The sequence below is a fragment of the Mesoplodon mirus genome (assembly GCF_964341445.2).
Source record: "Mesoplodon mirus genome assembly, chromosome: 4".
Taxonomy (NCBI): domain Eukaryota; kingdom Metazoa; phylum Chordata; class Mammalia; order Artiodactyla; family Ziphiidae; genus Mesoplodon; species Mesoplodon mirus.
Window position 1 is genome coordinate 114,243,514 of NC_138979.1, and position 17,334 is coordinate 114,260,847.

The 17,334-nt window shown below is 47.3% G+C and overlaps 1 protein-coding gene across 3 annotated transcripts in view; it reads right to left on the reverse strand.

Moving 5' to 3' along the window:
• SLC7A8 (solute carrier family 7 member 8) overlaps positions 1–17,334 on the reverse strand; it is a 56,360-nt gene that overhangs the window by 17,078 nt on the left and 21,948 nt on the right. For all 3 annotated transcript variants that reach the window (XM_082617601.1, XM_082617603.1, XM_082617602.1), the window contains 2 exons: positions 17,074–17,278; positions 15,853–16,004 (listed from right to left, as the gene is read on the reverse strand). In XM_082617601.1, the coding sequence (XP_082473727.1) occupies positions 15,853–16,004; positions 17,074–17,278 (357 nt within the window). The remainder of the gene's footprint in view (positions 1–15,852; positions 16,005–17,073; positions 17,279–17,334) is intronic.

The following is a 17,334-nucleotide window of genomic DNA, read 5'->3' on the forward strand; positions in this document are numbered from 1 at the left end:
ATTTATTCCTGACAAGGTGCCTGCCAGGTAAGATGTATCAGCCGTGTTTTGTAGGCAAGGAACAAAGTTTGCCCCTCCTTTCTACTCCCAGACCACTTTGTTAATAAGGTTGGCACGTATTTCTTTGTATTACAATTATCTGTTTCTTTTTCTCTGTCTCCTTGTAGACTAGGAGGGTGGGACTGTGACTTTTTCATATTTTTAACCCCAGGGCATATCACAGTAGTGCCTGCAAATAGTAGGTGCTCAACAAATACTTAATACTTGAAAAAGAAAATGACACAATTCATCAGTCCTCCAATCTCATCTCAGTCTACACATTCTATGATGCATATCAATCTCCCCAGCTCCCCAGGAAACTCCTCAGTTGGTTTCACAAAGTCAAAAGAGCAGCAGGAAGCATAACTTCAAGGGTAGGAACCCTTGACTCCTAGTGGAGGAGCTTTTATCCAAGACAGTGTCATAGAAGGAGAACCAAAACATGTTGTCAGAGGAAGGATTTCATATGCCCGAATGGGGAGAACATTTTGTAAATGTTCTGTATGGACCGAGATGTCCTGATAAACACACACTGGGTTTATCTTGCTCAATTCAATAAGGATTTCAGGATCACATGCCTGGTAACAATTCAACCTAAATCACTCCAAGCAACTGGGCCTGTAATCTCAACTTCTCTCTAGGGCCTCTGGGTACAAGGCCAGGCCCCTGGGACCCAGAAGTTCAAACAGATACAAACAATAATGACTAAAGGATACAGGAGACTGATCTATGAAAGGAAGATTAGGAAACAACACCCTTGTGGCTCGAGGATTGGTAAGGATTACAGAATAAAGACCCAGGTCATGATCTCATCATGCAGAGAAGAAAACCATCCTCACCAAGGGGAGGAGAGGGCAAGGGCGGGGAGGAGGAATGTGGTTGGCATAGAAAACACAAAGGGACCTTATCCAGGCAGCCAGAAAGACTTCTCCACAGTGTTCCTGGGGGGATGGAGATGTTTGAGGAAGGGACAATTTGTCAAATTAACTTACTGTGGGTGTCTTCTGTCCTGCCTGAGCCTATACATACAAGAACCCAGCCCTTGATTAATCTTTGACCTTTAGCGTTTTCAGGGATCTTTCAGACATAAAAGAGATATTCTGAGACTAGGGTGGAGGAGACAGGCTGCCTGTGACACTTATCTCCTTGGACAACGGCTGCAGGCCCTGTCTGACCCTTTGCCCTGCAGTTGGGCGATCACAGCATGTGACCAAGGGGAAAGAGGGTACTTTCAGTCTCCTGGTACCACAGGATAGCGTCCCTCACAGCAGGCTGAAACCTGAGCCTCCATCCGGAGAGGAAAGGTCAGTGAGTGAAGGCAACACTTGCCAAGCCCCTGCCCTGCTCAGGCGTCCTGCCTCTGTCTGTCTGTACCCAGCGCCCCTTCTGTTGCTGAGGGCTATGTCCCCACCCTCTTCCCAGCCAGATCTTGAGTTCTGCATGCTTGAGATACAGTGACCTCAGGGAAGCCACATGTAGATGGGGATCAGTGGCCACTGCAGCTTGAGATGTGAGGGTTTTCATCCAACCATCCATCCATCCAACCACCATCTATGAAGAGCCTACAGGTGCTAGATACTCTGGTGCGGGGAGTTACAAATAAGACACAAGTCCCTTCCTGTTCTCAGGAAGTTGACACTGTAAGAGCGGAGATGGATGAGCTAAAAGATGATCACAAAGCAATATGGTGACAGTACAGCTCTTCACAGAAGCTGACAGGCAACTGTGAGGAGCCCCTAGCCCAGCCCAGGGAAATCAGAGATGCTTCTTGTAGGTGGGGAAGACCCTAGCAATACAGAGGATTTTATAATTTGGGGCTAGCTGGACAAAATAAACAAGAAGGCATAAGACTCTGGTTCTTGTCCATTGTAATCTGGCCATGGGGGTGGTACAGCCCCATGGAATACCAGCCTTCTGTGTATTTCTTGGGCATTTTCTCCCCTCTTTTTTTTTTTCTTTCTGTTTCCTGGCTTTAAAAAAAAGCTGGGGGGTGGGTGGTGAAAAGTCTCATCTTCTCATCAAGAAGATGCTGAAGTCAGGGGTTGGTTACTTAATCGGCCCAGTTTGAAAAGCTTATTGTCAACGTAACGGGAGGGAGACAAAAAAATGAGGCAGGCAGGAGGAGGGGGCTCAGAACTCAGAAATCTTGTACCCTGCCCAGAGCCCAGGGCCTAGCAACTGCCAAGTAGAAGAGGTGGGCTCAACGCTTTCTGCCCTGGAAAAGCTGCAGAACTGGCAGAGATGCAGAGTCCTTGTCAGAGCCATGACAGTGCAGATCCTGTGGCTGACCTGGAACATGTCCACGGTGGAGAGGGTGGGTAAGCTCCTGCTCTCTAAGAGAGGGCACCCCTCACCCCAGGTCAGCTCTGATCCTCAGAATCTGATCCCTGGGGAGTCATGAAGCCTCTCCTTCACTTCTCCCCCTGACAATGACGCCAGAACTCATGGGACCTGTGGTAGGCAGAATAATCGCCATCCCAAAAATGTCAACATCATAATCCTGTGAATGTTACCTTACAAAAGGAATTTCACAAATGTGATTAAGGATCTTCAGGTGGGGAGGTTATCCTGGATTATCTGAGTGGGCCCAATGTCATCACAAGAATCCTTATAACAGGGAGATAGGAAGGTCAGAGTTACAAAGGAAATGTGATGATGGAAAACAGAAGTCAGAAAGAGAGAAAGATTTGAATGCTCGCTTCAGCAGCTCATATACTAAAATTGGAATGATACAGAGAAGATTAACATGGCCCCTGCGCAAGGATGACACGCAAAATCGTGAAGTGTTCCATATGTTTACAGAAAACAGTCCCAATTTGTGTAGTTTTAAGCCATTAAGTTTATGGTAATTTGTTACAGCCGAAATAGGAAATGAATACAGGGCCAGGCACCACACAGAAAGACCAGAAAGCAGGGGGCATACCCTTCAAGAGGAAAGCTTTTTAAAAGCAACCAAGCAGGGACTTCCCTGGTGGCACAGTGGTTGAGAATCCGCCTGCCAATGCAGGCGACATGGGTGTGAGCCCTGGTCCGGGAAGATCCCACATGCCACAAAGCAACTAAGCCCGTGCGCCACAACCACTGAGTCCACGTGCCGCAACTACTGAAGCCCACACGCCTAGAGCCCGTGCTCCGCAACAAGAGAAGCCACCGCAATGAGAAGTCTGCGCACCACAAGGAAGAGTAGCCCCCACTCGCCGCAACTAGAGAAAGCCCGCGTGCAGCAACGAAGACCCAATGCAGCCAAAAATAAGTAAATAAATAAAGTAAATTTATTAAAAAAAAAAAAAGGCAACCAGGCAGCACACACCAGGACCCCAAAGGAGTGTGTGTCAGAGGCCTTGCAGGACACCCAGTGGAGGGAAGGAGGGAGGAGCTCTAAGAGCAGGCAGCGAAAGTGAGGTCATCAATGTGCTGACCTGGTTGGCGAATTTCCACATCACATGCACCCCATGACAGCATCCCAGCTCTTCCACACACCCAGATCCTATGGCTAGAGAGTCACTGCCTCCTCTTCCTCCCCTCGGTAACTCAATACAGTAGTAAACAGGCACGCCCTAGGGTAACTCTACCTGTGCTTTTCCTCTCAGAAAAATTCAGGGCAAAAGACTCCCCATATCCCTCCTTCATCTAATCCCAGCTTCTCCTCCTGTCTCCTCCATAGTCCATACAACTTCAGGCCCATGTATGCAACCCAGATGCACAGACACCCACAGGCCCAAGAGTTACAAACCTCTTGCGAGGCAGGTGGAGTGCCGCAATGTTCACAGACACGAGTCCTTTGTTCTCTGACCCCAGACTTTTGTTGGTCTCCTAACTTTATAGACCAGAGGCTACAATCAAAGGTCATAAAAAGATATCATGATGGAAAGCCAAGAGATGAAAGAACTCAGGAGTCCAGAGTCTGAGTTCATTCCTCCCAGCAGAGGGTAAAGAGTGGCCCCACTGTGTGCAATCTTGTCGCGGATGACGCCCAGCGCTCTGCGGCTTCCCCAGGTGGAGTTCACCCCACGGAGTGGGAGAGGTGAGGCACACGAGCTCCAAGGATTACGAATATTGGAAGGGAAGAATAGGAACGACATTTGAGGGGAAATTTTACCTTAAATTAGTACATTAAAGACTATCGGCAAAAGAAGCAATTGAAAATCAGTCTCTCTAGTCCATTTTGAAACAGAACATCAGTGAGTCATTAGCATAAATAAATAAATCTTCCTTCAGAAAATTTTAAGGATGGATTAGGGGATTGTGGGGCTGGTCTTAAGTCCCTACAACCTTCACAGAACCAGGGCTGTGACTTTATCACTCTTCCCTCATCTCTACCCAGCAACACCTGGCGGGTGGAGGACCACATGGGTTTCTGGTGTCTTTTTTTCAAGTGCACAGCAAGCAAGTAGAGCTCAGAGCAGCTTGTATACGGAGTGAAGTGGTAACGGTGCAGGTGGGGTTGAGCAGATCGGAGGGATGGAGGCAGAGATGGCTCCCTCGGAGGGACCTGGCAGCCTGGGTGGACTAAGAGTCAGACAACTTAGAACTTGAAGAACCCAATGGCCATGATGCCCTTCCCGGCATGGTCACTTACTCTCTGGACAAGCCAGTCAAACTCTTTGAACCTCCCTTCCCTCTCTGTAAAATGGAAGTGTGGTCCATTTTAATCCCACGAGGATGCTCTGTAACCTGTGTACTGCCGTATAAAATGTTAAGTGGTTATTTTTATTGTTCATACGCTAAGAAAGTAGAACTTGAAAAGAGGCCACGACTTGCTCAGGATAATGCTGACGACTGGCAACAAAGCAGAGTGGATGGGAAAGGGGATGGTTTGGAGGGTCTCGGAGACGCCGTATCACACATCAGGACCTATCTTGCACTGTTGCATTGCTTCTCCCTTCTTGCTTCCTCCTCCATCCCTGACCCTTTGCTTCAATTTCTCATCTGTTTCAGCCTTTTTCTCAGGAGGATACTCATCCACAAATTACCTGCTCTGGAGTCCTTCAACCCAAGTTGTCTGAAAGTGTGGGCACAAAGGTGGATTAGGGGACTATGGGGCTGGTAAGCATAAGGCTGAGCCACTGAACCAGGAGCCCAGATGTTCAAGCTTGTCTCTGTGCCTTGGTCTCCACAAGAAAGTTGCACCACCCATTCTGCAGGACGGAATGCCCTACAGAAAGCAAGGAACGCTGTTGTTGCTGCGCCTGCTCTACCCATCAGGCCCAGAGAAGAATGAAACTTCCCTATTCTTCTGCAGGCAATAGTGCACACAGCCATTAACAACACTCTGCTGGCAAGGGTGATCTTGAGGTCCTGTATCTGCCTGGCACACAGTAGGTGCTAACGCTTACTGAATAGAGGATGGATAGATGAACAAATCTAGTCAGAAAATACCAAGTGTGCACAGGAGCCATTGTTCTTCCCTAGGGAGTAAATATCAGGGTTTTTACATTGTGGGACAGCCCCATGAAGCAGGGAGGGCAAGTACCGGTGATGCTAGACAGAGTTGGGGGCAGGGTACATATCATGGCTCCTTCTCCTTCCCCCGAGAAAGCTCACAAAGCACAGGCTATCCCTCAGTGACCACTGGATGACCGCCTTCAGGTCCTCCCTTGCTTCTGGACACAAGACTTTGGCTTCTTGCTGAGTTGGGCTGGCAAAGGGTCATTTTGTGTCTTCATCAGAGGGCCAATGAACACTTTCCCACATGGGTCCCCAAACCAAACACATTCTTTTTGCCAAGCCAGCTTCTGCTCCATGAACCACACTGGTCTGGTCTGATGAGTGAAAGTCAGGAAGGGATCATTTGGACAGGGGGCTGGATTTTTATTTATTTATTTTTGGTTTTGTTGGGTCTTTGTTGCTGTGCATGGGCTTTCTCTATTTGCAGCGAACAGGGGCTACTCTTTGTTGTGGTGTGCGGGCTTCTCATTGTGGTGGCTTCTCGTTGTGGAGCATGGGGCTCCAGGTGTGCAGGCTTCAGTAGTTGTGGCATGCAGGCTCAGACGTTGTGGCTCGCGGGCTCTAGAGTGCAGGCTCAGTAGTTGTGGCATATGGGCTTAGTTGCTCTGCGGCATGTGGGATCTTCCCGGACCAGGGATCGAACCTGTGTCCCCTGCATTGGCAGGCGGATTTTTAACCACTGCGCCACCAGGGAAGCCCAGGGGACTGGATTGATTGTTATAAGAACAGTGCTGATTAGAATGACCTGGTTGGGACTCATTTGCAGACAGCTCTTGGTACTGGAGGGAGAGGTCTGCACCCTACTACCCAGAGGCACATTTCCAGCCTCATGGGCAGTCAGAGAGACCCAGAACCTCATCTTATATGTGAGTGAAGTAAGACCTCTGCTATTAGTGCCAAAGACAGGACTGCCCCCCTTGGCCCCCCCCCACCAATTCCCAGTTGCTTATTCTGCCTCTACACCAGCCTTTCTTGTAGCATATGCACATCACCCTTCTTTCCCTTCTCCCATTCCCACATCCTCTCTCTCCCTTGCTCCTGTCAGTGGTACCTATGGTCACTGCTGACAGTGCCACTAGGGACTCTGAGTCTGTCATCTGAAGATGCTGGCCAGACTGCTTTCTGGGCAGCAGGAAGTAAGATGCCAGTGTGAAAAAGGGGAAGGCTAGGATGGCTGCCCCTCAGGATCCAGGAGCTTGTGTTCATTGCCCCCAGGGTTTTGGAAAATTATTTCCCACAAGCAGACTTGTTTTTCTGCCTTGTGTCCCCTCCTCTGGTCGCTTATCAATGTCACCATCAGATTTCCCTCCAACTCCAGGAACTCCATTTGGATTTCTTGGTATTGCTGGCTCATTCCTAGGAGTAAACTGGAGGCAGCTTGGAAAGGCTTGTTTTCCTTTAGCATTTCCAGAACCAGGGCTTTCTTTGTCTCTTCAGATAAGAGAAAACAGGCAGTAAAAATGCCCAGACTTGCCAAAGTCCATAAAGACAGATGGTGAAGAAGAGAGGAAAAGAGTGAGCATGAGAGACGACACGGGGGAGGAAGGAAAAGGAGGAACAATACACACCATTACGAGTGAGAGAGAGCGAGCTTGAGAGGAGCATAATAGAGAGAGAAGGCCAGGACAGAAAAAAGAAAGATGGAATGTATTAAAGCAGATAGCTGCTGAAAGGGAAGCTAGTGACGCCACTTGGTAGAAATCAGAACACCCTGTTCCCCTCCAGAGCTTCAAAATAAGCACCTTTCCGGGATGGAGTTCCCCAGCCCTCTGAAGCAGCCATAAATTTCACCCAGGTCATGGGCCAGCCAGAAGCGCTGGTTTATTAGTCTCCCTTTTTGCTGGGGCATGCACGTCTCCGCCTTCTGCCATGCTCTGGCCAGCTCCCCCTGACTCCCTCCCTCTGGACCTGGAGCAAAAGGGGCGGGGTGATGCCCCTCCGACGACCAGTCCTCAGGGTGGTGCCTGCACCCAGCAGCGGGTGAGCTTGCCTGCCTGCCTCGGTGGGTGTGGCAGCACTTGGCTCTGTGATAGGCTGGAGCCGGCTCTATAGAAGGAACTGGGCACGTGTTTCTAATTGTGGAAAAGATGCTTCCCTTAGCCTGCCTAACCTCAGCCGGTTCCAGATCTAGGAGGTAACCATTGCCGGCTGCCAGAAGGCACTGATGGGCAAAGAAAACACCCGAGCCCTATCTGAGTTCTAAGGCACCCAATCCTGAGACTTGGATAAGGTTCCAGTTCTGCCCACACAGGCCAGCCTGAGCTATCTTTCCTCCTCATAGACCTCAGAGAGCCTGGGAGGAAATTGAGGTAGGAGTAGAGACACAGAGCCAGCTCTCTAGAACCTTTCTGGGCTCACCCAGGGCCAAGACATTTTTCACATGGGACCAGGAGCCGAGTTATAAAGTCTCAAGTCTCTGCCTACCCACAACAAAGGCTGGTATTATTGCATGAGTAAATAACTTGACTGGTGAAAGACAAAAACATCAAAACAAAGTAACAACAACAACAAAGTCGAAGTAGCTCTTCCCTATAAACTAAGCCCTGATTCCAGCTCCTGTAAGGTGCACAGTGGGGCTCTGAAACAGATCTTACCCTACCACACTACAGCAAGTTTTCCCTTCTCCGGCCCTTTTCATCTTGAAGCACTGGCAATGTTTTAGAAATCTAAGAAGCCCCTCTAAGCAGAGATGTGCTGAACCTTTGGAAGGGCCTCTCTCCTCCAAGGACAAACAAGCAGCGGAGGAGGGGTGCACAGATGCTCTGGAGCTTCTCGACCCGGACATTTACAGCTAAGCGCCTGCCCGTGCTGCCCCACCCCCTTCCCTTCCCTTCCTGGCTCCCTCTTACCCTTCCTTCTTATCTTCATCCCTCCCTGCCAGTTGTTGGACCTGAAGTTTCTGCTGAATCACCATTCAGTACTTAGTTTAGCCAAGAAGCCCGAACACCCAGCTCAGCAATTTCCAAGAGCTGAGTAATTCTTCAGCATTAGCTAAACATGGCTCCTGAGCTGGGGTGGGGGAGAAGAGAAAAACGGAAGACACAGGGAAAGCAGGGGAGACAGGATACAGCATGCTGTGCTACCTGGGGGAGCCCCCTTTAGTTCCTACTCATTACTTTTCCAGCCCAGGCCTAAAAAATTCCAGCTATCTCGTGCCCCAATTCTCAGGGCCAAGAACAGTATCGAGCACATCATGGCCCTTGATAAATGTTTGCTGAATGAACAAAGTGCTGTGATTCTCATTTATATAAGGCTTCCCCAGGGTCCCAATCCCCTTCTGTTCCAGAGCAGGCTTTTGAGCAGCATCCTGGGGTAACCACCCTGAGGAAGACTTCCAACCAAAGACCTGCTCAGCATCTCAGGGATTTGGAGAGGACGTGGAAGGCAGAAAGAGAGAGAAAACATTGTTAACTGCTCATTACAAATGCTGGAGACAGTTAAGTAGAAACATATTTCATTTGAAACTTATTTAATTTTGATTTGTAGATCAACTAGATTTCTCTCTCTTAGTAGTCAATCCGTCGACACGGCCAGCTGATTCTACTTCTAATCCTTTCTTGTTTTTGTCACCTTGTAACTTCGTTTTTATTTTGGGCCACCACCTCTTTGGCCTGGAAAAATGCTTAGCCTGCTGACTCGTCTCCCTGCTTCAAGTGTCACGGTCTTCTTCACTTAAATGTGAACCTAGTCATGTTACTCCTCTGCACAAACTCCTTTGATGGTTCCTTGGATGAAATCTGCTCTTCTCTGCACAATATGTAGAATCTTTTAGGATCTGGCTCGTACTCACCTCTTCTGCCTTATCTCCCATCTCCCTCCTAGGCCTCACCCACACAAAAGTACTTGCTTTTCTCTGAGTCATTTCTTTCTTGACTCCAAGTCTTGCCTATGCTCTTCCCGCTACCTGGCTCTTCTATCATATGCCCACCTGGAGACTGCCTACTTATTCCAGACTCAGCTCAATCTGGGAACCTTCCCTAGCACTCCTGTCCCAACTCTGAAGCACCTTTCTCTGTGTGGTACATTCTTTTGTCATCACATTATATTGTAATTATTTGTTTGTACACCCATCTTTTCACTAGCCTTTAATCTCTTCCAAGACTCTGTATAAATAATGCCTCACCTCCACTCAATGTAGGAGCTCAGTATGGTAATTAACTGATGGATTTGCAGTTTCTTTTTTCCTTGGAAATCCATTTAAACGGGTGACCCTGATTTGTTCCATCTGCCAGAAACCCAATTGAGTGGATTTTATATAACTCTACCCAATTCATGGCTGAAATTTTGAAATGGGACTATGGGGTCTCTGTGTCTGTTTGCGTGTTTGTATATGTCTATATACATGTGTTATAGATGTGTGGTATTTTCTACCTCCAAGCGGTATTGCCAAAATTAACTTGTAAAAGAGCTCCATTTAGTTGGCTTAAAGAAAATTAAGCAGAGGGACTTCTCTGGTGGCGCAGTGGTTAAGAATCTGCCTGCCAATGCAGGGGACATGGGTTTGATCTCTCATCTGGGAAGATCCCACATGCTGTGGAGCAACTAAGCCCGTGCGCCACAACTACTAAGCCTGCGCTCTAGAGCCCACGAGCCACAACTACTGACGCCCGCGCGCCTAGAGCCTGCGCTCAACAACAAGAGAAGCCACCCAATGAGAAGCCCACACACTGCAACGAAGAGTAACCCCTGCTCGCCACAGCTAGAGAAAGCCCGCATGCAGCAACAGAGGCCCAACGAAAGCAAAAATAAATAAATAAATTTATTAAAACAAACAAACAAACCAAAAAAAATGTCTTGTACCACATTGAAAAAAAGCATTATGTTATGAGGAGATGTATGGTTTAGAAAATATGATATGCATTCATAAGTTTGCCAATCAAAAAAACACTGGTATGACAGTTTACAACTGCTTAACAAAGATGACACAATTATCTTTTTCCTCCCTACCTGATGTCTCTAAAATTTGGAAACTCAGTGAATATTCTTATTTTCATGGCAATATAGTTATTTGTATAAGTTCAGTAAGAATCTGTTCTCCTTATAACATGATACAATTAGAAATATTGGTTATGGGACTTCCCTGGTGGTCCAGTGTGTAAGACTCCGAGCTCCCAACACAGGGGGCCCGAGTTTGATTCCTGGTTAGGGAACTAGACCCCACATGCATGCCGCAACTAAGAGTCCACATGCTGTAACTAAGAAGTCCACATGCCGCAACAAAGATCCCACGTGCTGCAACTAAGACCCAGCAAAGCCAAAATAAATAAATAAATAAATAAATAATTTTTTTAAAAAAAGAAATATTGGTTATATTACCAGGGCTTTGACTGGATTGTCATATTTGAGAGAGACATACATAGAATTAAATGTGACCAGACAGCTTTAAAGAACTAAGGTTGACTTCATGGAGCCATAAAGCCCCTTGGAAAAACCACCTGGTACCTTGCCTTCAGGGTTCCCAGCAGCTTTACCAGGTGAGTAAGGAGAGTTCCTTCCTTGCAGGGACAAGAACCTCAAGATAATTTTGGGAACCTCAAGGAGAGAAAAATTCACCCAAATTCATAGGTATTACAGGTGAATCTAATGTCATGTCCTCGGTGTGGCTTCCTGGCCTCGAGAGGCAATTAAAAGTTCAATCTGGCAATTCCTTATGAACAGTTCCAGCAAAGCATATTTTAAAAGGCCTGGACTTATGTAAATAATCGGGTCAAGTTTAATAAAATTAAATTTATTTTACAAACAAATGAGTCTTAATTTGGCCATCTTTGGTAAAGATGAAGGTGATTTTAGAGAGAGAGAAAAAATTATGTTTCAATAGAAACTATAATACATGCTTATGGATATTAGATTCTAATTCTGTTAATCATCTTTGAGGTTTTGTTTTTCTACCTGTAAACTGGACTGGATCCTGAATTCTTCTAGTTTCCTCAAATATTTGGCTACAACTCTCCAAGCTTACATTTTCAATTTTTCTCTCACTTTTGACTTGAAATTATTGAGAACTAAAACTCTCCTTTTCTTGAAGCCCTAAAAACTGTAACTGAACAACCTGATATAAACTTAAGCAAGATCACCACAATAACCCACATTTAGACAATCTTTGTGCCTATTGCTTTGTAAGCCACTCAGGAAGTTTACCTGAACACCAGATGACATCACAAGAGATTTCAAACTACAAAAGATGCTTTGAGCCTAACGTCTAGAAATCTCAGCTGGCAACTCTCAGGACTCAGACACTGGGTTTATAATTTGCTTCAACCACTAACCTCTATTCTTCTTTGTCTCCACAGAAACGCCTCTTATTAAATACCTTGGTTGGTTATACCCTGTAGGCCTAACTTTGAGTGCCCACCTGCATCACCACCTCCTGAAATGAGTAACTGAAGTCCTGACCTATTGTCAGGACTAAGAGACTCGTTCGAAGAGATATAAAGCAATCTATCAACTCAACTTTTGGACTGTGACAATTCTAGAAGAAGTTTCGAAGGCGAGACTGTAGGGGACCAAAATGTGCTACCCCAAAATGTCTCTGGCATGCAGATTAGTTCAAGCTGAAAACAATCAAGGCCCAAAAGACTCAGGAAGAAATTTTGCCCTTCCCCCCAACTGCCTAAAAAGAATTTAGATAGAGGACCTGTTCCTGGAGTAGTGCTATCACCAGAGGTATCAGCAAAATGTGGGCTGGGTGGTGGGGAGATTAAAGATTAGAGTCCACTCTCTGTCCCATTGTCTCCACATGGCTAAGCAAACAGTTTTTACCAAACATTTGCTTTTCATTTTCATGTCAATTACCTTCCTCCCTTTGAAGTCCTAAACCTCTACCCCAACATTCTCTTTTGTCTTTAGCTGAAGGTGGTATTTAAGGTGAGGGTTTTGACTATTTTGGCCAGTTACTCAGTTTTTCTGGGTCTCTTCTAAGTATAGTTGTTATTAAACTTTTGTTTCATTTTTTCTTGTTAATCTGTCTCATGTCAATTTAACTCTTAGACCAGCCAGAAGAACCTAGAAGGGTAGAGAAAAATTTCTTCCTTCTCAACAATATATACAAGGCTGATGAGACACGCACAGCACTCTTTGGGGACCAGGGGAGGGCAAGAAGATAACACTGTCCAGGTACCTGAGGTGATATGCTTAGTGCATGGGAATGAGATGTTTGGGGCTCGAGAATATGAAACCTCAAAGGAAAATGAACTGAGAGTAAGGGATTTAGAAGTTAGGAAGGACTGTTGAACACTCTGATGTCAAGGGATTAATTTGTAAGAGATTTACAAAACAACACACACAGGTATCTACCAAATCATCATGCATCATGCATCTGGAAACTTCCTGAAGAGGAACTGCAAAGCAACTCAGGGTTAAAAGTAATAACTACAGTGAAATCCTTAACCTTCCAAATCACTCAAGGAAGGAGGAGAAATCTGAAGCCCTGGAAAACTAGCCTCTTCAGAATCATAGTGGAAAGATAGAAAACAAGATAAGGAGCTTTTTTTTTTTTTTTTTGCTTGTGAAACGCATGCAGAGTACTCCTTTCTCCTCAGGGCAAGAAAGGAGAAGGAGCTTCTTTTGTACAAGGCATTCTGGAAGAGGGGGACTTGAATGAGAAGAAAAGATTCTAATTCAGATGCTGGATGTGACCCCAGCCCCAAAAGAGAGGAAGGAGGTCAGGAGCTGCCCGAGTGAAAGGTGGCCCAGTCCCCAAGAGAGGGGGGACAAACAGAAGGAAAACCCATAGTTAGGGAGCAGGATATACGAATGGGGGACCCCAGAACACCTGGCGCTCCTTCTGTGTCACTGGGACCACTTTGTTTATAACTAGAAACTCAGGTAGTAGCCACAAGATGTGGCTAAAGGATAAAAGTGCAAGCTGCAGTAATAACTTGTCAAAATGTATGTCTATATACCCAGATGTGTGTGCTGAGAGATGCATTTTACTTAGAATTATTAGGATACCTATCCACTGTTACCAGGGCTCCTGGGCAGGGGAGAGGGGTAAAGATAAGAGGAAGCTTTCCTGGTCAACTCTCTTTATATATTACTTGACTCTTACTTAGAGAACATAGTCACTTACTTATGAAATAAGAAAGGAAGGAAGGAAGGGAGGGAGGGAGGGAGGGAGGGGGAGGGGGAGGGGGAGAGAGAGAGAGAGAGAAAGAAAAGAGAAATACCCAAGCAAATCACAAAAGGAAGGTACCAAAACCAAGTTCTAATCCCTCCCATTCCCCTGCTTTCTAACTCCCCCCTCCCACTAACATACTTGCTCTGGAGAAGGGAGAAAGGCTTTTCATTTAATTAAAATATAAAAGACTTTCTTTTTTTACTGCCTGGTGGCTAGGGATATTTTGCTGACTCAGCAGTGAATAATCAGCTTTGACCTAAATAATAGAATAACTCAAAGTGGCAGCTGCAGTTGCATAAGCTGGAGCCAAATCTGCAGTTCCTCCTCTCTCGCTCTCCTCCCCACTTCACTCCCTTCAGGCTCTGAGAAGGCAAGCCAGTTACAGCAGCTTCTTTCTACCTCCCCACCCGCATCCGGCCATTCCCACCATCATTTCTCATCCGATCTTTTCCAAAATTCTAGAGGGTCTTTGCGCAAGGAGTCACCTGCCTAGGCTTGGCAGGTTTGGGGAATGCAAAGGAAGTCGTGGGGTCTAGTTGCCCGGGGAACTCTACCCTGTGGCCTGGTTTCTCTCCTAGGGGAGGACTGAACAGCCTCAGGGTTCTTGATTTATAGTTGGAGGGTAAGGGTGGCCTGTCGTCTGAGATACTTTAGCAGCATCAGCAGGAAAAAGGAAACTGTGTCTGTGGGCACGAGATGCTGAAACAGCAGTGGCCTGCACTCTGTGGTCCCCCTTCCCACCCCCATTAACCTATCTGATGGCAGAGACAGACACTCCTCCTGCATTCCCATGCCCCCTTCCCCCTCCTCTCACCTCCTGCAGCTCCAGATCCAGCCAGCAAGCAAGGACCAAGTGACTATCCTCCTGACCACCCTCGGTGACTACACGACAGGATCACGAGGTGCCCGATGCTGTGCTAAGAATACTCTTGTCTTGGGCAATCTGTGCCACGGCAACGTACAGCACACGCGAGATCTTAGCTTCATCTCATGGGAGGTGGGCCGGTGACCTTGCCAAGCACTGGCTGCACTTAGAAAGTGGTGCGGAGATGCAGGCTTGGGAAACCCGGTTCTGGAGCCCATACCCCTCTGCCTCCAGATCCACGAGCAGGCCCAACTGGCACAAGGAGTACGCTCCAAACAAGTACGTTGGCTCCACAGTGCCACTTGCCTAGATGATGGGGTTTATCCCGGGGCTGCACACCACTGCCAATGAGGGCACACACCCCTCAGGTCCCACCCCAGCTCCTGGGTGGGCGAGTGACCCCTCCCTCCCCTTCCCACCAGCAGGACAGAAGGAAGTGTCAAGACCAGGGACAGAGTGTGACCAGGATGGTCACTGCCTTCAGCTAGGTGGATGTGTGTTGGAAGGTGTGGGAAGGCAGGGACTGAGCTGACTCTAGAAGTGGAGCCTCTGAAAAAGTCCATATATTTACTTTAGAAATTAGTTTTGAGCTAAAAGGTACAACATACCCCAATCCATTGAGATCCCTGATTATCAGAGATTAAGTGTTGAGACTTCCTAGAAATACAGGTTGCCAAACTTCTCCATAAAGCCTCTCTAACATATTCCAGCTCACAGAGATCTCTTCCTCTTTTCGGATTTTTTACTGCAATTGAATCCTAACCATGGAATCTGTCTATATGGCTTTTCTGCCTAGTTAGACAGAAAACTCATCAAGGGCGGGGACCATGGACATGCTATTTGTTTTCTCCCAACTCACACCTTTACACTCTCCTCCCAGAGAGTTTTAAGATGTGAGCTGGCAGGTTGAGAGGCCAGAAAAGTCTTCCCACGAGAGGCAGGGAGTCTCCAGCGTGGTGTGTGTGCTGGAAAGAGAAGGAATCACCTTAGCTAATTCACTTTCTTAGCTCCGTTTCCTTTTCTGCTCTAGGAAAATTGTAAGACTGGCCCAGCTTGCCTTATGGATTTGTTGTGAGGCTTGGGTCAGATGATACAAGTGAAAGTACTTTATATGATGTAAAGAACCCTGCCAGTGAAAATTACTGTGCCTGTGAACAGCTATCAATACTTAAGTTTCTTCTTCTTTTTTTTTTTTTAAAAACCAGATAATTATATGTGGAATCCATGTGTCCACAGCATGCAAATCGGAAACTGAAAAGTAACAAGGAAGAAAAAAAAAGGAGGGGAGGAAAGAAAGAGGGAGAGGAAGGAGAACCAGAGATGTGTAGACCACGAGGAAGGCTAGAAGACGCCATCCTGAGAGCAAGGCCCAGATGGCACTTACATAAGCAGATGGCAGCCAGGAGGCGAAGGCCAGACTCTGGGGGGAAGCAGGTGGGGAAGAGCGGCTGCAGCACATAGTTGGAGAAGGTGAGGGCGATGACAGCCTGGTTGGTGGGGTAGATCACCAGCACCGCAATCCATAGCCTCAGGAACCTGGTGGGGGAATGGGACAGGACTTGAGCCAAGACACCAATAAAGACCCCCGCTGCCATCGCCTGGCAGGGCAGGGATTCAGAAGCCATCAGGGAAGCCCGGGCAAGTCACTGGGCAGTGTTAGGAGAGGCAGATGGGTTAAAGGGGTGCGGTTCCTTTTTGTTTTCAGGGATGCTGAGGAACCCAGGCACTGCTCAAACGAGACACCTAGCCCTCTGCAATGACGGTAAATTGGTTTAACGATCAAGAGCTGTTTCAACTAGTACTGACACGTCTTGGTGTTCTTTCTCTCTCCCTGCTCCTTTCATCATTTCATCATCTCTTCTTTACCACTCTGGCCCCCAGCATCCACTGGTGGAAAAGAAAATTTGCAACCCCAGAATCTTCACAGCCAGGGCATGCTAAAGGTGTGGCCACTTAAGCAAGTGCCAAGGGGAGGCATCGGCTGGGGGTTTGAGGGGGAAGTGTCCTCCACGCCCTTGGGCCCCTTGGTGAGGTTTGAGCTCTTCAGTAACAGGGCTGCAGGGGCTGAGGATATTCAAGATCAGGGTCTGGAATCAGGGATACCGTTATCCTTGGTAACGTGAAAAGTACCCCGTACCTTAGTGGTCACTCTCATTTGTCAGGATAAAAGGGCTTTGTTTTTGTGATGTGCTTTCCCTGTGCATCTCCAATCAGAGTTGTCACTTAGTTCTACTTGTTCTCACTCATAGAATCTTGCCCACTAAGGTCAACAGAGATTAAGGGAATTCCCTGGAGGTCCAGTGGTTAGGACTCCATGCTTTCACTGCCAAGGGCCCAGGTTCGATCCCTGGTCTGAGAACTAAGATCCCACAAGCTTCATGGCACAGCAAAAAAAAAGAAAAGCAGAAAACAAAAAACCCTAAACAGAGATTAAAACTACAGTCTGGTTCCTCTGCCACTCTAAGGGCATCAAGAGGGCACAGGCTGAACTGACAACCATGACTTAGAGGCAAAAGAGGAATCCCAAGCTCTAGCGCTCTTCGGCATGCTGGAAAGCCCTGGCCTTGGCTTCTGGGACCGCTCGGTCCCCTGAACATCCTCTTACCCAGCCAGTCCTCCGAAGATGTCCTTGACGTAAGAGTAGTCACCTCCAGATTTGGGGATGGTGACCCCGAGCTCAGCATAGCACAGGGCTCCCACAGCTGTGATGAGGCCTGTCAAGATCCACACGATGAGAGCGAGGCCCACAGAGCCGGCGTTCTCCAGCACACCTTTGGGTGAGACAAAGATTCCGGAGCCAATGATGTTCCCTGCAAGAGGCACCAAGGGTACCAGAGGAGACGGTACAGTCAGTACAGTTGGCAGG